Genomic DNA, 22,690 nt, shown 5'->3' on the forward strand with positions numbered 1-22,690 from the left:
GTTGTCCAAACTTCATGTAATTTCTTCAAGTCAAAAATTCACCATAAGCTGAGTAAGACACAGATTAAAGATTTCTATTGCAAGCAACTTTCAGGATAAACAATGAGCTTGCTTTTTCCACTAGGCTGGGTATCTCCCCCAAGGTACTGCTTGATTAATCAGAGGACTTTCCAGAGGAAATTCTAACAGGAATCTTAATCTGATCTTCAAAAGCAAATAGCATGAAAGACCTAATAAATAATTTCCATTTTGCAAATAAAATTGTAGTGTTTCTCCATTCTACAGTAATGACTTACAATTTCCTTGTGGACAACCTGATTATTTTCAAGAAGCATCTGTCACCAAAGACATCATAATAAATAAAATCAATAGTATTAGGCTTTCAGTTAAGAGAGGTGGAAACAATTTGGACAGTATCCAAATGGAGTTTTCTCCTGATACAGAAAATTTATGCATACATTAAAGCTTCTATGAACTGTATATTTTTCTAGAATGTTGCACTTAGATGTGAAAAATTCAATTCGAATCCACATTCAGGCATGAATTTCACTGAGTGAGCATGGCAAATCACTCTTATTTGGTACAGTTTATAGTCAGGAAATCTAAATGGTACTCTAAATGTCTTGAAGGAGAGATAAAAGTGAAATAAATACTTTTAAGGCAAAAAATGTGTGGATACAGTCCAGAATCTTTCTAATGAGCTCAACATTCCATAGAGGAGAATAAAAACTTACTTAAAAAAGGCAGAGAACTGGAAAAATAGAGGTGGCCTATGCATAGTTTATAAACACTAAATATATACACATTTTCAATAGTTCTGAATAGGAATCCTTCAGATCCAAAGCTGAAAAGGTGCTTCAGAACAGGTATGGGTGCACATACCACACTGTTGGTGCCTCTTTAAAAAAGATGCATCTTTTACTGGGTTTGCACAGTAGCTGCATAATATTAGGAAAATACATGTTTCAGTTAAGGACATGCCAACAGGGTATGACAAGGGGCTTTTATGTGAAAAAGCAGGATTGTTCTGACTGCAATCCGGCTTTGCCTGGAGGTTGCAAATTTGAAGTGTGGGAATTGCGAGTCTGGATCCACCTAGACAAGTTGGCAGCTGACCATTGGATTTCCTTTTCCTCAAACTGCCAAGTTTCTCCTTGTTGGAAAATTAATTTTATTTATAAATTTATTCATAAATCATATTTATATGGCTGCCCATCTCACAGAACGTGATTCTGGGTGCCACAGAATAAAACCATAAAATAACAATATTAAAACAGAATGCTGTTAAAAACATTGATGCTATTATTGAAAAAAAAGTTAGGCAAGAGCACTGGATATTATGAACAGTGGAAATTAATGTAGGTAATTTCCAGTTTAGTTTGTACCCAGGACACTCCCAGTCAATTTCTATATGCAGATCAAAGCAAGCATGCATGCCACTCAGTTCAGCTAGCAAAAATATAGCTTGACATTTATTTATTATATATCAGTAAACATTTCAAAAAAACAGTTAATCAGCAAAACAAGACAAAAGACAGGCAAAAACAGGAAGAGAGGTCTGAACGACAGGCAAGTGGTAAAAGGGCAGAGAACTTAGTAACAGCAATCTGCATTCTTTCTCTCTCTCTCTTTCTCTCTCTCTATATATATACATACATACATACATACATACATACTGTACATACATACAGTATATACTAAAAGGCACAAAAATGTTAAGAGCTACTAGAAAGTATACTGTAGATAATTAGCATGGACAGCCCCAAGGGCCTATGGTTATTCCAGCTTTAATACTAATGGCAGTAGAATACAGATGGAGAGCAGGACACCAGGTGATCCCTGCTCTATTCTACACCATTAAGATAACAATTTGGTGGATGGGGATTGTGTATCTAGTGCTCCTAGGATTCAGATAGGACAGCCTACCCAAACTGGCTCTCAAAGGAAAGGTGGAAGCAGTAACCCAGTGAGATGTCCAGTGATTCCAGATCTCTCTTCCGCGAGACCAGCCTCCAATGTGTCCCTCCCTGATACCTTCCATCCTGCCCACAGATCCCCTGACCCTGCTCCTAAGCCCTGCTGCTGGTGGTCTTGGATCCAGCTTTGCTGCACATCTTCCTACCATCCCTGCAGCCCATTGCTCCCCTTGCAGACCAATGATCTGGCTTTGCGATCCCCCTCCGGACTGACCCATAGTTTCAGAAACCCTGCTTTATGTTATGGTTTTCCATCTGACAGAAATAATAAGCTCTGCATATGCCCTCTACTGGAAGAAAATTCCAGCTGGACATGTTAAACCTCAGTGTAAGGCCACAGTTTGTAGTTCTTAAGAAACTGAGGTGACAGACTGAAAGTTAATTTTGGGGATGTTATCATGAATACAATCCATTAGGGAAAACCACATAGAAAAAAAGTTTTTTCTATGTTACTGAAATTATTTAAGAACAGTCTAACCAAAGACCCTAAATACATTTACTTGAAATTTCAGTATAGCTGAGGTTTTAAAATCAAATTCAGTTCCACTGAACTTAGTTTTACATTGCAATTGAGTCTTATAAATACTACCCACAATTATTTAGAATAAGGGTTTATTAAGCTAATAATGCTTAATCCCAAATTCCTTTTTCAGAATCATCTAATCATGTGATATAAGACACAGTAATGATAACAGCAAAAGAAAAGAAGAGACACTCATAAATGAATCACCAGCTAGGAAAATGACTACAAAATTATGGTCTGAATCCAAACCAAATTAGGAAATACAGGAGGCTTCCATCTGTGGATTACCCTCCATGTTCACTGAATTGTTGCATGTCACATCCCACATCTTTTCATGGGACCCAAGAGGTCCATAGAAAGGCAATCACTGGAACTTTTACTCGTGTTCCTTGGATCCATTTCAATATAAAATACAAATTAGGTCGAAGTCAATACCTGTGTTGTTATATTTAAAAATACTTACATTACTGATTCAGATAGAAGGTTAAGAAGACTTATAGGTAAAGTTCCCAGGTTACTGACTGAAAAATTATTAACAATATGGCAAGCTAAAGTGAATTAATTATTTTTAGAACACACATACTTGGACTGAACTTCCATTAAAACAGTGCTGAATTCCGGTGTACATAATTGTTTAATATATTCCAAACCTTTAGTTTCATTGAAATACTTCCTCTGGACTGTGGTAAATGTCACATTCTGAAAAGGAAGCAAAGGCATCATTACAAAAAACAGTTCCAGTGTACTACCAATATTCTAAAGTAATTAAAAACTGACTATTTTTCCAGTATTGAGTTATTTAGACCCAAATACTGATAAAAGACAATATAGGAGTGATTCAGATGCATATATTACCTTTGCTGATTTCTAGCAATTGTCCATATTTGTGCAGCTCATAAATGACAGCATGCACATGCAATTAAATTACTTTAAGAGATATTATTACTAGTACTGCACTGTAAGCTGAAGCAGAGGACAAGATGATCTTGCTTGGGCATATGAAATGAGGAGAACAATTCCACATCTTGCTTTCTGCTTGCTAGTGTTCCTCTCACAATTCCTGAGAGAATCTTGATGTCTCTGACGGTAAAGCCTCTTTGCAGGACTCAGGCCCTTGACTCTGCCCAGGCCCGTGATTGCAACAACTTCCCAGATCTGAGGCTTTTTATATTTATACATATCTCTACCAGGATGAATGGGATTATTAATGGGGGAAGAATATGAACTGCTAGTCAGATAAGAACTTAAGATATGCATCATGCAGATTGGAAAGAATAGGGAATCAGAAATGGCCTGGAAGCAAATTTTGAACAAATAACAGATGGAAGAGAGATACAAGGATGTTGTGATCTGGACATTACTGGGAAAAGAGAACACTCTTTGATATCCTTTCTTTTCATGTTGCAATGTAAGATGAAAGAAAGGTGACCTATGAAATTTAAATGTCCTGTTCTTCAGTGCAAGGTCAGTATGCTTCTAAAACATTTATAATCCAAGATATAATCCCAAATGATGCCTTTGAACTGTGGTGCTGGAGAAGACTCTTAAGAGTTCCCTGGACTGCTAGGAGGTCAAACCAGTCAATCTTAAAGGAAATCAACCCTGATTGCTCATTGGAAGGATCGATAATGAAGCTCAAGCTCAGATATTTTGGCCACCTAATGCGAAGAGAGATCTCTTTGGAGAAGACCCTGATGCTGGGAAAGATTGAAGGCAAAAGGAGAAGAGGACGGCAGAGGATGAGATGGTTAGATAGCATCACTGAAGCAATGAGCATGAAACTGAGCAAACTCAGGGAGGCAGTGAAGGACAGGAAGGCCTGGCGCAATATGGTTCATGGGGTCACGAAGAGTCAGACACGACTTAACGACTAAACAACAACAAAGCATATTATAGATACTGACTGAGAGAAAAGGGGACCTCACCTTTATCAGGTCTAGCCATTTGATTACAATCTTATTTCTATTCAAAAAGAGTAAATATCATATTATGGCCCTTGGAAATGTGCTTCAGGGGCCACAAAATTATCAGATTTCTCTTTCTAAATCAGAGAAAGGGCTTCAACCACAGAAGGTTAGATGCAAGTTCAGATGTATCCAAAGTAATGTAGAACATAATGGCTATCCTTGAGAGACATTTATTTGTACCTTTTCATATCTTGTGATGAAAGGATAAATGGGATAGCAAATTCTATTCTTGCTTTACTTCTGTCTTCCAACAGGACTGTCTCAGGACCTGGATATAACCATGTGCTCCATAAAATTGGAAAATAACTACAATATGAATGTTTAAGAATAAACTAATAATTATTTTTAAACATACCTTGAAATTTTCTGCTATCAAACTGTACAGTTTTGTTGCATTTCCTGAATCACATGCAGTGTTTGACATTATTATTTCTAAGGGTGTTAAAATTCTGAGTTTGGTGATAACCTAAAAAACACACAACACAATTTAGTAAAAAGGTGTATTTGAATAGTGTTCAGAACACATTAAGTATTAGTTTTTTAAAAAAAAAACTTTATTGTAATCATTTATATGATGCCAGTAAAATAAGTAAACACATTTCTGCATCTAAACTTAGACACTGGGAGGCAATGTAGGAAAGACTGAGGCAAAAATAGCTTTCATTCAATTATACATACAGTATATAAACTATGTTTTCCTCAGATAGGTGAGAGCATCCAGCCAAGTTTGGCCAATCCCAAAATGCTAAGCAGGCTTTAACTTAGTAATGGTGGAAGATCACCAGAAAATGCTAGGACTGTAGGCTAAACTGGGAAAAAATATTTTGGAAGAAAGCAATGGCAAACATTTCTATGTGATGAAAACTATATTTCTACCAAAACCTTCATAAAATGTGGTTGTTGTGCTCCCATTCGCTACAACCCGGGATCAGTGTTTCAGCTTTCTCTGTCATGCAATACTACAGTAAAACCTTTATATATCTTCCATCAAGTAAAATAAGTTTTGCTTATTATTGAGACAACAGCAAGAAAAGTAGCATGGTCCCATCACTTAGTTGGAGGAACAACTCCTCTTGCCCTGGACTGTGGATTTAAAGCAGTGGCAGATCTCAGCCCTTCATGCTGGAATGATGTCTCCACTATCTATCTTTCTGTGACTAGAGGCATGCTACTTCAATACACAATGGACTCTGGTTTCATTCATGGTAAGTTTCCATACAGCCTGGAACCTCAAATGTTCTCTTTCTTTGTTGGCTTATAGACTATTCCAATAGCTAACAACAGTGAATGGCATACACCTCACCTCCTAAGTCACATTAAAACAATACAATAAAAAACAAAACATATGTTATAATCAATACACATATAATATTAATAATATTAATTAAAATATTCTTTAACTAAAAATAAATATTTCCCTGACAGAGGTAAGGTCACAGGATTCTGGATGGCATAACCATGTTATAATGACCTTCCTAAAAAGTGGATAACTGGGAAGAAGCTGTTATACAGAAAGGGGGCAGCAACTGAGAAGACTAATTTCTCTGGTCCCTGTAGGTGGCCTTCCCCGAACAAAGGGATATGGAGGGAGCCCATTGTACCAGATCTTGTTGAATGAGCAGACACTATTGGACTACTATCTTCTATGACTATGACTTGTTATTACTACTGGTAAACTGTTATATATAAATATAACAGTATGTTTATTTGTATTTAGCACTTATAGTTTTATCATGATTTTGCAATCAACTAAGTCCAATCATAATGTCAATAAAAAACAATCAGAAAAATTTAGAATTCTAATGAAATTAGCCAGGACGATGGCTACACATAATTCTGCTGACTTCAGTGCAAAGATCTTAGCAGTTTATATAATAAAGAGGAATATTCAGATTTTACCTTGGTATATGTTGTATTATCAGCAAACTGAGATAGCACTACTTCTGGATTTCTTAGGTCAATACTTGCCATTCCCACTTCACCTCTAGCAAGTCCTCTCCCTTCTATTACAGCCACAATAACAGATGCAATACTGTGAGTGGAGACTGCTGAAGATGATGTTACTGTGAAAGATACATTTAGAGTTCTGACTTAGTCTACCAAGATCTGCTCTGAAAAGCTTTACAAAAATAAATGGTGTTTATAATGAGTGGCAGCTAGTGATTTTCACTGGTATTTAAAGTATGCAATTGTCCTAGAAACACCACAACTCTTAAAATTTTGGCATACTGGCCAAAATGTACCAATAAAAAATCAACTACATCCTTCAGAAATTGAACAAACAAATAAATGATAGGAAACAACTGAATTTGAATTCTGTTTTCCCTCAGTGGAATTATATTATTAAATTTAGTACTTCAGGTCTAAATTTACATTTAGTACTTCAGATTTAAATTTACATTTTGGGGGTCTTTTTCCTCTGGTTGGAAGAATACAGTCTTTCTGTCTGGAATGTGCTTATCTTCTCATAATTTCATCAGGCTGTTATCAGTTTATGAAAAACAAACATAGCCCCAAAACGTAATTATATTCTTCATGTGGTTGCTTTCTGAATTACCATGCAGGATTAGAGTCTGTTTTTCAAGCAATGCACATCTTCTCTTATTTTTCCAGTGCTCTTTAAACATGGTTCTTTATATTGAGCTATCAACTTCCTGTCAATTGATTTCACAAATGCTAGGCCAATGTTTGGGTCTTACAACTTAACTGCATGTTTATGTTGCTACGATCATTAGGATGCAAGTTAAAAAAAAAACATTTGGGATATTTGTTGGAAGTTGCTTTTTGTTTACATGGGATTTAAACATAAACATTCCCAATTGCTTGAAAAATACTATATCACAATGTTTTTCAGAAATTTCATTTGTTTAATTATAATTGTTTTATAACTCAGACTATCTCTGTAATATGAAATTGAATGTTAGTAAAATATGTTCAATTCAAACCTATTCATTTTGCACATAATACATATAATTACCTAGCTGTGCCTAAAGGGAGGTAAGTGGAAGAAAACTGGATTGTTCTGCACTCTTGGCTAATTAAATATTATCTTGCATGGGAAATGTTCCCATTCTAGGATCAGAAAAAAAGAAATGATAGGATCCCACTCATTTACTGAAATCCCTTGCCTACTGGTGTACCTTGCAAAGAGTTGCAAATGGAAAAGCAACCCCACTCACTTCATTACACACAGGGTGGGCAAATCACAGGCCCTCAGCCCTCCATCTGCAGCCCCATCAGCTCCACAAATATCATAACTGCTGATATTAAGTGGCAAAATGGCCCCTCTTCAGCAGTGTGCTTTTTAAAAAGTTTCTTTTTTTAATAAAAAAAGAAGGTAAACTATTCCCATCTCAATCCTCTCCCTGCATGCCTGTAGATTGTGTTGCTGAAATGTGGTTACTGAAATGGTTTTGAGAGTTTGGAGAGTTGTAAGGGTGGAAATGGGAACATTTTGCTCCCAGATGCATGCTCTAAAGATCTCCCGTTCCAGTTCATACACTTAAATTCCCCCAAACCAGCTAAAAGGAGGTAAAAATATCACTGGAAGGTGTCAGGGGAAAATAACCATCCATGCATTACACCTGTTATTTTGGAAGTTAGTGAAACAAAGCTACTGAAAAATGAGATACAGTAGTAGGTTATATATATTCAGCAAACTCCCCAGATAAGCAGAAATTTATTAGTTTGTAAATTAAAATAAAAATATAATGACATGCACTTTAAGATAATTTAGTTCAAGGAAATTCATGAGAAATATGTGGCCAAATATATTCACATGGGAAACTCACAAGCAGCTCATTTGGGAAAAAGCCTCTTTCATTAATCTTTCACAGTAACTGGTATTTAGAGGGATGCTGGCTCTTATCCACTGTATAAAATATAATGATCATTACTAGTATTCCTACCTAGCCTTAACCTTTATAAATATACATAATCCTTTTAACGTTGTTTAAATTGGTGATCACCACTAGGGTTACTACCTTTAGCTGCAACAATCCAGATGACTGATAAATGGCAGTAAAAAGCTAGAATCTTTGCTTCCATCTAGTGGCCACTTGGATTTTTGCAATCCAGAAATTGTAGCTCCACCTACTAGAAGCTCTAACTTCTATTGCTCCTTTGTGTTCAATTTCCCTGACTGCTGTGGTGCTTTATCTCTACAACCAGCTTTTCTCTGTCTTGTCAGTGTACAAAGAGATCTGCAAGTGATAGCTCTTGAAAAAACATGTCACATGCTAAGTACTGTAGAAATTTATTCACTTACTTAATGCGTTAATATATTGCTTCATATACTGAACCATCTTGAGACAGCAATAAAATTTTATCCTCAAAGTGCCTCACAAATCTAGCACAGCAAGTCTTTGAGGGTTCCAGGACTGGTTTTCTGAGACAGACTTCAATAAGCCTTTTACCATTCTAAAGAAGTCAGGTGGATGATTACTTGAGGATGCAACGGACACCACAAAGTAAACCTTCTTTGCATCAGTCACCACTACACAGTAGACATGATTATATGTTCTAAGGTGTGTCCAGTAAGCATCATGGAAGTCTGATACCACTTCATCTCTAGCTGTCTCCTGGTCTGTTCCCCTGCATCAAGATCCCTAAAGAGCCAAGTTTAGGGTGCTCACTCTGACATCTATATAAATATCATAAAGAGATTAGCCTGTAACCACCTTGAAAACATGGATTTGGCAAGAAAAATCTTGTCAGATTAACCTGATTTATTATATCTTCCTTAATAGATTATACCTTCCTTAATAGATTTGGGGAAAGTTCTGGAAGTAACATATGATAATATGTATGTCAGCAAAGCATCTGACAAAGTACTCATGATATGCTTATTTGCAAGATTAAGTGTGGGCTGGGTGGCATAACTATTAAGCGGAGGCTAGACTTTAATCTGTCTGCAATACTTTTAAGTGGGATTCCTGCACTAAGCAGGAATTGGACATGATAATCTAAATGACCCCTTCCATATCTATGATTCTACATAGGCATTTGTTGAGTCTGAACATGGAATTTGTACAAATTATATATGAAATAAGATAATTTTTTTTTAAATCATCACCTAGTATTTTCAAATATGTACATCTGAGAAGTCTCTAAAATTTTACTTCTGAAACACTGGCTTGAATTCCAAGCAGAAGATATTCCATTTCAATTTCTTCTCCTTTCCTGCAGGCTCTGTAATTTATAGTTGTTTAATACCATAACTAACATTAGATTTCTAGCTCTTTCAATAATATTACTTTTAAAATTCTAGTGTAATTTTACACTGCCCTCTGCTGTCCAGTTAAACAACTACATAAACAGAAGAAAAAACACAATATCGATTATAACAGTATCAAATATCATGCAAATTATTAATAAATCTAAGCTAAGACTTGTAAACTATCTCCAATATGTGCTTCCCTAGTTGTTTGAAATAACTTAACAAGAAAAAAAGGACTTTTAGAAAGAAAAAATGATTTTTATACAGGAATTTGTAAACTCTATGATTATTTAATGATTACATGTCTTTACACCATCCTTCTCCATGCTAGTGACATTTGTGGGAACATAGTGGGAATTACAGTTAACACATATAGAGGGCAGAAGTTGAGGAAGGCTGCTTTATATAGTACTGTCAGTTTGGAAGCCTTTCTCTGTATTTTTGCCAATTTGAACTGGTGAGTTTATGTCATGTAGTTATTTCAAAAAGTAATCTAACAACTGACTGGCCCATACTTCAAAGCCTCCTATAATTAAGGAAACTTCTGGAAAAAAATAGAGAACTAAGTGTCCAACCCTATTGTAAGAAGAGAGTATAATAAGAACAATTTGGGCCAATTATTACATCCATCTAATAGGTTGTATTATAGTCTTCCTCAATTGGTGAATTGTAGTTCAGCATATCTGAAGGGCACCAGATTGTACAGCAATTTAATGGGAACACTGATATTCTCAATGTCCTAACAAGGACATTCAGATTAGGCTTGGACCTTTGGTAGCATGCTTTATTTATGGGTGTAGCTAGGCTGAAATGGGCTCTTGGCAAAGAAAGCAAAATGAGATCATCATACTATGCAGACTGACACCAAGAGAATATATAGAGTGCAGTCATAACTTAAACAATACAAAGCTCAGCAGTTAATCAAACTGTTTTTTTTTATTTTTAAATGCAGACTTGTGACTCAGCATGCACTCAATATAATAATAGTAATAGTAATTACTAGTAATAGTAATAGTAATTTTAATAGTAATAAAACATTGTGTCCGTAAGTCAAGCCAAATCCTGATAAATTAGAAACAGCAACAGCACTAGATTCCCTTCTATGCAGGCAGGCAATGCTACACAGAAGTTCTTCTCCCTCTTCTTCTGCTTGAGCTGTGTTGACTGCTATCCAGAGCATCCACACTGCATGGATCCACGCTGCATCCAGCACAACTTTGTACAAACCATATGGGTCAGTAATCAGGGCCCAGAAACATTATCCTTGTTGTTTGCAAGTAGGGATCATGGGAGTAGAGTTGTAAAGGGTTACTGAAACATTTTTCTTCCATGACTTTTCATCTGCAAATATAGTGACTATCTTCAGAAAGTTCCGTTTTCTGGCATGGTCATTCTTAATTGAGAGTACTAAAAAGCCACTTATTCTTGCGGCACGTTGCTTTGCATTGTTTTTTTACAAGTTTAAGTTTAAGAATTACCTATATGCAGCTGCTATTATAACAGGTATGGTTTTTAAAAAGCAGACATTCAGGGAAAACTTCAATAACTTTTGATGACCGAGCATGGTTTTCTATCCAAAGACGTTCTGCCATTTCCTTTATTTGTGATTTTTTAAAGCAGTATCAGATTACAGTAACAATCTGAATGAGAGCAATTTCCATGGAAATGCATCCAACATCATTATTGTATTTCTTGGCCATAGGTTCTCCAGGTCTGTATACAAGATGTTGACATCAGTTGCTGATATCATGGTTGATGGCTACAGGGCATAAAATGCAGAGACTATTTTATTCAAGCATGAAAATCTATGCCCAGTCAGGTACAGTAAATGTTCTCTGAAGATGTTGGTCTTTGATCCTTCTTCACCTATGACACCCATGAATCTTGAAATTTCTAAGATACATTCCCAAGACTGGGACATTGCCAAAGCATAATCGTGCATTATATTGTACAGCACCAATCTCTGGCATCTTGCAGTTCATTGAGAAGCTCTGTAGCTTTGCTTATGTCAGTTTGTGGTGACTGTAACAGTTTTGAATAGAATTGTGATAATAAAAGGTTGGAACCAATTTTGTGTTAAAACCTTGCATTGGGTGCTCAAGAGAGTTCTGGTCAAAAACACAAACTGGAATTACTCCATTTACACTTCAGAGATCTTGATTTTATTATTTCATTTCTCTTTTCCAGGAGAATGAAAAGATTTGTGGATATCTCTGATGTAAAAATGAATGGCTACAAGAGCCTCAAAGGATGTTGACTATCTTATTAACAATACTGCCTTCATCACAGTTTTCTACTAAGGTGTCATATTATAGAGGAGCACAGAGATAACCTTGAATAAGATATGCAGGAACAGTTTAGGAAAAGTCAAACAGAATTCAATCCTGTGAAAGGAAGTGTGTGGGGGAGGGGGGGGACACCAAAAGAACCCAGCCATGATTCTATGAGCTACAACAGGGGACAGAGAGAAATGTTGGCAGTTTAAAGTAACATTCCTATAATCCTTGGGATGACTGTTTCCTGACCTGGCCTACCACAAAGAGTTAACAGCAGGGCGTGGATGGATGACTTCCAGGGAGCCTAATTCATCCCGTTTCTCTATGAATGACAGATAGTTGTTTCAAAACAGCAATTTCTATGTTCCCCTTCCTATGAGAAGAAATACTGCAACTATGCCATGACAATAGAACTGCTATACATAGGAGAGAATTAAAACCTTACATGAGGTTGCTCAAGAGAGTTCTAGTGGGTGAGAGTGAGAGCAGATGTCAAGGACTATGTTTCATCCTGTCATGTCTGTTACTGAATAAAGCCAGACTGTGTTTATTCCTTGCAAGGACCTTTAATTGGCTGAGGAGACTACATAACTCTTTCTAAACCACTATTAGACATTCAGATTAATGTCATCTTCAGATCTTCTGACCTCGAAGAGATAAACAGAGAAAGTGAATAAATTATTTGAACAATACTTGAGATGTTACATCTCTTGTCAGCAGGACAACTGAACTTAACTGTTGCCTCTTGCAGAATTTACCTATAACAAGTTAATACATTTCTCCATAGACAGCTCCCCCTTTCAGAGAGTCGATGGCTATCACCCTCACATCTTGCCCTCCAGAACTCCAGCATCTGTTCTCACACCTCTGATTTTCTAGAGGTGAGACAGGCTGCTCAGCTTCTCTTAAAAGAGCAGTTAGATTTGGCCAAGGCTACATACAACATGAGTGTGCCACAGATGCACATAGGCAAAAGGATGCCAAGACGAGGGGGAGGATTTAGCATGGCTTTTCATTGTTTTTACCTTCTGCCCATACATCCATAAAGCTGTATTTGAAGTCTACTGGTTCCTTCCCAGTTAAACAGCAAATTATCCCAGTGGCCTTTCATTTACAACTGCCTGCTTCTATCCATCTTCTGTTAGTCACTGCTTATTTGTGAGGAGCCCCTCTGCCACTTGGCCTCAAAAGCTGCTCCTTCCCCCATCTTGGTTCTGGTGGGAGGAAGAATATGAAGTGAAATGTATTCTGGGATTCTAGATGCAGGAGGAGATATTTGGAATATCTTACTTACTTACTGGAAGGGCTACCCTGAATCAGAGAGGTTGTGGGAGAGTGCAACAGATATCTACGCTCCACACCTTGCACACTATTTCCACCTGAAATTCCTCACAAGCCCCAATGATAGTGTCACCACTATCAATAGAAAATGAGCCCCAGGATGAAAGTAATTCCTTACTTCCTACCACAATAAACTCTCCAGTAATGATTGTCATGCAACAAGGGGGGGACTACAAGAATGGAGGGGGGGCTTTCCAGCTCTGACTCTGCATAGCAAGGCTTGTCTGTTGGCTTTGGGAAGCTGTTGGGACTATTTACAAATGAGACTGAGGGGAATGAAACTGTAGCCATTTGCCATAACAACTTGTCTGGATTTTCTTCACATGCAGCAGAAGGGGTCATTGATTCTGACAGGGGAGATGGTGCAGAGGAACGTGGAGATAACTTTGAAGAATGCATGCAGAAACTGTTCAGGGAAAATAAGAGACAACTTTTATGAGAAAGAAACTCAAAATAACCCTTCCTTGACTCTGCTTGGTATAAGAGGGGATAGAGGGAAACTCTGACAAGCTTTTACGATTCTGTTATTATACCCTACAATAATAAAGTAGCATTCCTCTAATCCTTGTGCTGTTTCCCGACCTGGCCTACCTTGAAGGGCTGACACATAACATAGAGAGAGTGAATGCCATAATTTGATACTATATGAAAAATTATTGTAAATACAGTATATGCTATAAAAAAATATTAGTTCTGGAACACCTAACAGCACCAGTCACTAAATAGTGGAAATATGTAGGGTTTTGTTGTTATGCTATAATTCTAGTTTAGACACTAGATTACAACCCATTCATATTTGCAGCTCCATCACAGACTTGTCCTTACAATTTTGACATGTTCAGTCCATTACTTTCAATGATGCTTAAAATGTTATGCATTAAACCTTCTCTACTACTGACTGATCTTCTACTTAGAAAAAGCCCCAGAAGGATTCTTGAATTTTTATGCTCAGACATAAATCTATAGCGAATCACTTGGCTAAGGTGATCTTTCTTATCAATATTTTGGGTTGTATCTATAATTTCAGACAGAAATAGAATTTTCTCTGTATCTTCTATAATTGCATCCTTGACATAGTTAGAATGAATGTGGACCTGTTCATTTGTAGGTTGGGACTCAGGCATTTACTTCATTGTTCTATCCTTCATATTCAGCAACCTGTCCAGCATAAGATCATATTGCAAGGTTGATATTAGAGAGAAAATGTCAATGAGATCCACCATCTAAACACAAACAATACTCACTGCAACTTCTAAACAGTGGGTTAGAGGGAGCAAGGTCAGTGTTATATTGATAATTCTATCAAGCACTCAATCCAAAAGTTTGGCTTGCTTTGTAAAGCCATTTCTAGATTCTGTGTCAATGGTTCTGTGAGCACCACCACCCAAGAATCATGCAGCATTGGTGGTGGGTATCTGGGTCTTCATGAAACATAATTTTATTTTAAAGCAAGGCCAGTCACAAGTATTGGTCCGTAATGATTCAGCTGAAGAAAGCCAATATATCTGGCAGTAGATTTAAAGTTGGAGTATAAAAACTATTCTCATTGGATTTGCACACCAGGTTTACAGATGGCTGTATAATAAGTTTCTAAAATATTTATATTATTATAGACCTTTGGAAATGGTCCTAATTAAAAATTTTATCAGCACTCAGGGATTCATTAAAGTGAGCTCTGTCTGCAGGAAATGCCCAAGAGGCTGTTGTGGGAAGGGAAGTGTTGTCAGATGCCCTTTTGGCCTCTTCACTGATTGGGGCACGCACTTAATAATAGACTGTGCACTCAGTGATTCCTTGTGACTCAAGGGGTCCCTTGCTTTGTAGGAAAATCTTGAAATGTCAAGATAATACCTTGTGAATGTTGTGCTTTATTTTATTCATGACTATTATAATTATTAGCTTTCTTCTTGGATCTTCTACATTCTCCTCAGTCTTTGAAATAACAAAGTAATCTTGGGGAGTTTTGCTGCTATTGTTTCATGTTGTTTTCTCAACTTCTGCTTCTATGCCCCACTGAAAAATGCTGGTTTTTTCTCATTGTTGTTAATTAGCTATGTCATTTTAAATTTGCCCTAGCTGACTTTCCTTCATTTTGACCTTTTACATTGAATAAACTACTTTAATTAAATAAACAGGGGGATTATTTGAACCCCAGAATCTTGAAGATGATTCAAATATTGCCATAGTTTATGGTTAATGGCCTAACTAATTATGTCTTACTCAGTAAGCCATAGGGAAAAATGGCTTAGCATGATGTAGGAACTCAGCCATTGTTTCTAGCTGACAGCTAAAGGATGCCTCCCCCGCCCGGCACTTTATACAGGCATATTTTTGGTCATTTTAGTTTTATGTTACAGAAATAACAAAAAACTAAAATGACCAAAAATGTGCCTGTATAAAGTGCCGGGCGGGGGGGGGGGCATCCTTTAGCTGAGAAAAGCCACTTCTTGCCTAAAGCAAGAGTTTTATTCCCATCCCAACAGGAACTTCACACAGATGGGTCTTCTGGCTCTGGCTACCTTACTGGTCTTATGCAACTGCAACCCTCCCCTACCTTCTGCTACTATAATCGATGTCTCAAGGAAGACCTTCCTGCCCATGTTCACTGTGATGGCATGCCTACACTGCTTTTCTGAGTATGCAATGCAACAAGGACACAGAAGCTTCCTACTTTGTCTGGACTCTCCACAGATCAGAGGAAGATGTTTACAGTCAGAGGAGGATCTGGGCCTCTGGGAGAAACTTCATGGGGGAAGACAATACAATGACTGGCCATGTAAAACCTTAAGGAAAACACAGCACCTCTGTAGGCTGCCCCTCACTGCCTCTGCTTCCTTGTCATCTGCCTCCCTGGCTTTTGGCAGAGCTGCCTGGCAGGATGTCCATCTTCTGGCTAGAGGTCATACAGAGGACTCCCTGTAGGGATAGACAACAAGAGGAAGGGGCGAGCAGCACCAAAAGAGTCCCTGCGCTGAGGGCTCAAGGCAGCCAGCACTGGCGAGCCCAGCGGAGGGGTGGGTGAGGTAGATGCCTAGGAGGAGGAAGAGAAGGAAGATGATGATGACAGCACTGAGAAAGAGGACAGGGAGAAAGGTCTGCTGGGGGCAGTGGTGGCATACAGTGGCATCTTCATCTCAGCCATACTGTGCAGGGTGGCCAAAAGGGCTGAGATGGGGGAGTGAGATAGGTAGGTGGAAGTAGTTGAAGCAGAGGCAGTTCATGCAGGGCAGAAGCAGCAAGTTGGCTTCTTCTGGCTCAGTGATTCCTCTGAAAGCATCATGCAGAGCCCTCCCTGGAGGGATGCCCGCCTTGCCTGCTTGCTTCGTGAGTGCCACCTCCTCCATCTGGGACCCCTGCAGGGCCCTCAGCTCCCACCACCTTTCTCTCTCCCTCCCAGGTGTCCTCCAAGTCTTGGCTGTCTCAGCTTGGTGCCTTCTGGACAGGAGGGCCGCAAGGGCCGCCTCCTGGCTGGGGAGGCTGGCATCCTGGAGGGCTCCATGTAGAGGAAGGCTGAGCCACTTTAACCAGCTCCTCTTTCAGTTCTTTATTTTGCCTAAGGCCCCATGTAGGCAAAACATGCCACTGCCACATGACCACGGGATCCTGCAACCATCATAAAAGCACGGCAGTTGCCAAGTGCCTGAATCGCAAGCACATGACCACGGGAACACTGCAACAGTCGTAAATGTGAGGACTGCTCGTAAATCCATTTTTTGAGCATAAGCATTCTGTAGACAATTTTCATTGGGCTTTTTAATGTTCCATTCCTTTATAACTTTTTTCACTATTTTCATACTGCAAATTTCAAGGTTATCTCCAGTCTGCATGTATGTGCAATATGCAGTGTTAGCATTTTGGCAATGTGAGTCCAGTATTAGAAATAGATAAAAATTCAGATGAGAGAGATCCCTGAATATTTGATGTTGGAATAAACAATTGAAGTACCCTTTGTACCCTATTTGTGATTGTATTAAAAACTGAATGCTGAATTAGATGGATCTGATCTATCAAAGCAATTCTTACATATGATTTTGTTTTATTCCTAAATTAAGGAATTATTGTATAATTAGCAGATCTCTAAACTGCAAGAAGATATGGATTTTTCAGGACCCTCTTGTGTTATCAGTATGAAAATAGCTGCTCTATTCCCCCCCATTTTCCAAATTTACTACTATTAGAAATAGTATTATATTGTACTTTATAATTACCTTGTGTATTTTTTGCAATTTGATTAGAATGTTAGTTATTTCTATTTTTGTTTTAGACTTTACCATGGGTATTTTATTCTGTTCTGTGATTATTTTTATTGCTGATTGCTATTGTAAGCCTCCATGAATCTGTAGTTGATTAAGCAATATAAAAGCGGAATAAATTTAAAAAAATAAACATATAATATTGACTTTCTGCTGCTCACATGTTTAGTTTATTATATACTGATCACAGGAACAAAATACATTTGCCAGGCTACTCTGACCTTGAAGATACTGATACTATATGTTCTAACACTCTCTAAAGGAAATTATGAAAGTTCTTTGAAGTAAATATTTTCTGCACATCCATCAGCATTGTATATACAGTTCAGCAACTAATCAAATAAAATAAGAGCTAGATCCAGACTTAGCTGGATCAGGTCAAAGCCTACAATTTTGTTTCTTACAATAGCCAACCATATACCTTGGGGTGCTCCTGTCCAGCCACTGTTCTCCTGCAAATGATATTTGACAATATGCTGCCCCCCAACTTGGAGCTAACATGACAGACTTGTGCTCCATGAATTCATCCAATCCCCTTTCAAAGCCATCCAAGTTAGTAGCTATCACCACTTTTTGGTAAAGATTTTCGCAAATAAATTATGCACAATGTGAAGAAGCACTTTCTATTCTAAATCTAGAAATTAGAATTCTGTTCTAAATCTCATTCCAATCAGCTCTTTGGAGACAGAGTCTTCCATCCAATGCATGATTTTATACAACTGCCCCATTAGTCACCTTTTTTTCCAAATGAAAGCATCTCAAATGTTCTAGCTTTTTCTCATAGCAGAGTTCAAGCCCCATGGTAATTCTGACAGCTAACTGCTGCATTTTTCCCACTTTTACAATATTACTTTTCAGATGTGGCAAGCAGAACTGTATATAGCATTCTAGATGCCATTCTGCAACAAATTTGTGTAACTCCATTAAACTGTTCGCTGTTTTTATTTTCAACTCCTTTCCTATGATCCCTACCATGGAATTTAACTTAAAACTGAGCTATCCATTATGAATCCAAGATCACTTTCCTGGTTAGTCTTGGCCAGCTCAGACCTAAATCAGCATATATGGGAAGTTACTTTTTTGGGGGGTCCCAATGTGTATATTTAATTTATAATTATTAATTTATACTTAAATTGCACTATATTAGCAATTTGGTTGACTATTTATCCAGTTTAAAGAGATCCTTCTGGAACTCTTCACGATTACTTTATAACCTACAACTAAGTTAATTCAAACTGATTTCAGTCTGGATTGAATAAATGAAGTCCAAGTCTTTTTCTATTTAGTATTAATATTTCTTTTGAAACAAAGTAAGCCAACTGTACCTGAATATCCCATGAAAGGAGTCGAGTTTCTATATCCTACTCGGTTGGATGAGAGAGGCGTTTTCCGTATTCTAGAAATCTTTATATCTCTGGTTGAAGAAGGGCTTGTCATATTTACTGTGCTAATGTTTTCTGCATAAGAACTCTTGTCTCCAAAATAAGAATCTAATAAATATAGAAAAGAAAGTTTTCTTTGAAAGTAATTAATATAGAGTGATTGCAATATTTTCTTTATGAGGCAGATATTTGAAACACTATTTAATAATAAACATTTTGATTCTTTTAAAGTAGAAGTTGGAAATTCAGTGCCTGTGAGTGCCATAGCATTCACTCTGCCCTTTGATGCCTTGGGATATTCAACATTTAAATATTACATATAAATATATTTTAAATATAAATTGAAAATCATCTAAATCTCATGAGACTTGTAAACTTTTCAAGATAATTTTATTCCTACATTTTTTTAAAAAAATTGGGGGCACCTATGACACTGCAGAAAATTAGGTAATGACACTTGCAGGTTACTGACATCCATGTTCAAGATGAGTTGGAGTCAATCCATTAGTCAGTTTCTAGACACTCCTTGTCAAAGTCACAAAGAGGGAAAAAGTCTGCTTCCTAAATTACTAGGTTGTACTCACCCAAATAGATCTCTTTTTCAATTTCATAGAAGAACAGATACACAGAATCTATAAGCCCACTGAAATAAACAGGAAAAAATAGTTTCATTGAACAAATGGGACAAGTTAATCAATAATTGAATCCCATTACTTTCAATGGAACCGAAGTATAACTAAGTTAACCTGAATGCACCCCAAATTTAGCCTAAGAACTTAGAAGAACAGAAAGCAAAGCTACAAATAGTGAATTTCACCTTTTGTATTAGTACACTGATACTTCTCTTTGATGCATTTAAGTCCATTTTATATTTTTAAAATTTAAAAATGCAAGTAAGAAAAGAAATAATGAGCAAAAAGGCCTACAGAGCCCCCCCCCTCCAATATATTCTATGAAAAGACTTGGGAAGATAAATATATCTTCAGAATACTGAAATAATTTGATGTTTCAAGATTTAATTCTAAAACATTTTGGAAATTCACATTATTTTAAAGAATTATTATTTAGAGTATCTTTAAATTAACAACTGCTTCCTCAAAATGTCAAATGCAATTTTAAGTAGCATAGGACTCTGGTAAATGCAGACTAATATTATAACATCTAAAAGGAAAATACATCTTATTTGAATGTTTGCCCAGAGTGCTTTGGATGTGGGACAATGATAATTGTAATGTAATAAAACTGAGCAGAATCTTCTTGCTTTCTAACTGCTTAACCATTGGAAAGTTTGTTTAAAAATAAACCAAACTGTATTAAACAGGGTTTTAACTTCATAGCTTAAAAGTTCCTTTGAATTCCACCTATTTTCTACCTGTCAGGTCTAGGATTACAGCCATTAATTTAAAGTCTGTGTGCATATATTTAATTACAGCCTTACATTATACAAGTTTAATAAATTATTTATTGGATTTTTAATGTGGCTTAGTTGACTTCAGAATGTTAATACCATCAAATAGTGTTGCAAACTGTCCAGTGCACCACCCAATAATTATATATTTTATCCATATTTGTAAAATCTGTTGTTCTGTCTGTCTAGGATTACAGCCATTAATTTAAAGTATGTGCGCATATATGTAATTACAGCCTTACATTATACGAGGGCATGTGTTATCTAATATATAAGCTGTATATTCTTATTTACTCATACCTAAAAATAATAATGGCAAATGCTAACTTTGGGATACTTGTGCCAAGATAAAATTCATCATTGCAATATTCACATAAATATTCAGCTTACAATGATTAACTAGTCAGTACGTGTGAACAGACCGATATACTGACAGCCAGTGGAATGTATTTAAGGTATGGGATTGCCATGAAAGAGAACCAAGTTCCCTCTAATCATAAAAGGTTACTGGGTAACTCCAGGCCACCTCACAGGGCTGTTGTTGCAGAGAAAGGAGGGGAAACTCTGTACAACACTTTCTGCTCCTGAGCAAAAGGCAGGATATAAACATAATAAAATGCTTAATAGCTAGAGGAATGAGAAGAAGCCTAATGCCACTCTCTCACCTCAGAGGGCTGTTGTTGCAGAGAAAGGAGGGGAAACTATGTACAACACTCTTGAGCAAAAGGCAGGACATAAACGTAATAAAATGTTTAATAACCAGAAGAGTCAGAAGAAGCCTAATAAATGAAGTTTTGAAGTTTACCCAATTCAAGAGCTGGATAAACGAAACTGTTATAAAGACACATATACTTTGAGAAGGAAGTGCATTAGCTGCTGCTAATGCTTCCTATTCCCTTAGAAGTTATTATGAGAGAAGCCTTGGCATGTGAGCTGGGGATTGATGTTTCTGCCGAGAAGAGAGCGTATTTTCACTATTCGGGGGCTGCGATCGGACCCTCTTCAGGCAATGCCCACCTTCCAACCCTCTCGGAGGGAAGGCCGCGGTGGGGCCCCTGTTGGCTTTTTTCCCTCGCTGAGGGTGAAAGGACTCGTCGGTCAACCCCGCGCCTCCGCCGCTTTCCGGAGTCTCCTGAAGACCGAACTGGTAACGGGGCTGGAGCTCGGGGCAAGAAGACGAGGTGGAAGCAGCCGACGCCTCCTCCATGATCCACTTGATTTATGGATCTCCTCCAGGAAACCCAGTCAGAAACAGCCTTCAGCCGCCCGCGCTCCGGAGACGCCTCACGAGGTAGCCCGCGCCTGGGCTGCGCCGAAGTGAGAGAGCGGACTGTACTATTTCACGCAGCACGGATGGGGGTCCCCTTTAATTGTGTTTTCGCTAAGTGACAAAATAATTCTCCTCAGAGATCACTCAACCTTGCGGAGTAACTTTCTTATACGGGTGAACTTTTGAAAGTATGATTTAAGTATGGCATCCTTTAACATTTTCAGTCATACCGCAAAAATGTATAACCCACCAGGAAAACCACCCTCAACTGTGGAGGCTTCAGCAGCACCACTCTAAACCTTTTCTGACAAGGTTTTTTCCCCCTCATCGAATGTTGTCCAAACGTGACGCAACGTATTACTGTACAGTTGTTATGAGAGAAGCCTTGATGATCAGCCGATGATGGGAACTGTAGTCAACACATCTAGTGGGCCTTCGGTGAAGGAAGACTAGCCTAGAGTACAAGCACCTTTTTAAAGCTACCTTTTAAACTTCCCAGGCAGTCGCGCTGCAGTGTTCATTTGTAGCAAGAATGTAATTTATTACAATGAAGGAAAATGATGTGCATAATTTGCTTGTTTCCCCCAGAATAGGGCCTCCCTTTCTTGGAGCTGGCAGTAGCCTGTCAGTATTATTATTTTGGGTGAAGATTGCATGCCCCTTAGTCCAGCTGCTTTTTGATGAAGTGAACAAAAAATGCAGTACTAATCATAAGGTCTATTGAAAAACTGGACTGAATTAAGCCTGAATTGAACTGCTTTAAGAATAAAAATAAGCGATGCAGCTGTCAGACCTGAATCCAATGAAGCCTGCATTTTGGAGTTATGGCATAAACCAAAGACTGCTTTAATGCTTTGAGGAACCAAGTACTATATCCACCTTGAGCTTGTTTTTGTATTCAGTTGAAAGATGGCAGAACTATGAAAATAAGTTGCATTCTTATTTAGGAATCTGGGACAATACTGATCTATATGCAATAGTGTAACATTCACTTGCATATATCGTTTCCTGGCATTTATACTGGAAAGACATTACACATTCAAGCCCCAATTTCTGATTCTTGCTTATGAGCTACT

The 22,690-nt window shown here is 37.6% G+C and overlaps 1 protein-coding gene across 1 annotated transcript in view; it reads right to left on the reverse strand.

Annotated features, from left to right (window-relative positions):
- The window catches only part of MSH4 (mutS homolog 4), a 65,235-nt gene extending 43,589 nt beyond the window's left edge, over positions 1 to 21,646 (reverse strand). The window contains exons 1-5 of the mRNA XM_088154129.1: positions 21,362 to 21,646; positions 18,880 to 19,044; positions 6,366 to 6,529; positions 4,822 to 4,932; positions 3,083 to 3,198 (exon numbers count right to left, since the gene is read on the reverse strand). Coding sequence (XP_088010255.1) covers positions 3,083 to 3,198; positions 4,822 to 4,932; positions 6,366 to 6,529; positions 18,880 to 19,044; positions 21,362 to 21,551 — 746 coding nt within the window. The 5' untranslated portion in view covers positions 21,552 to 21,646. The remainder of the gene's footprint in view (positions 1 to 3,082; positions 3,199 to 4,821; positions 4,933 to 6,365; positions 6,530 to 18,879; positions 19,045 to 21,361) is intronic.
- Positions 21,647 to 22,690: the final 1,044 nt, after the last annotated feature.

Source organism: Python bivittatus, unplaced genomic scaffold (genome assembly GCF_059951505.1).
Source record: "Python bivittatus isolate LINGU-HERP-01145 unplaced genomic scaffold, Pbiv_v1 ctg000700_np1212, whole genome shotgun sequence".
Lineage (NCBI taxonomy): Eukaryota > Metazoa > Chordata > Lepidosauria > Squamata > Pythonidae > Python > Python bivittatus.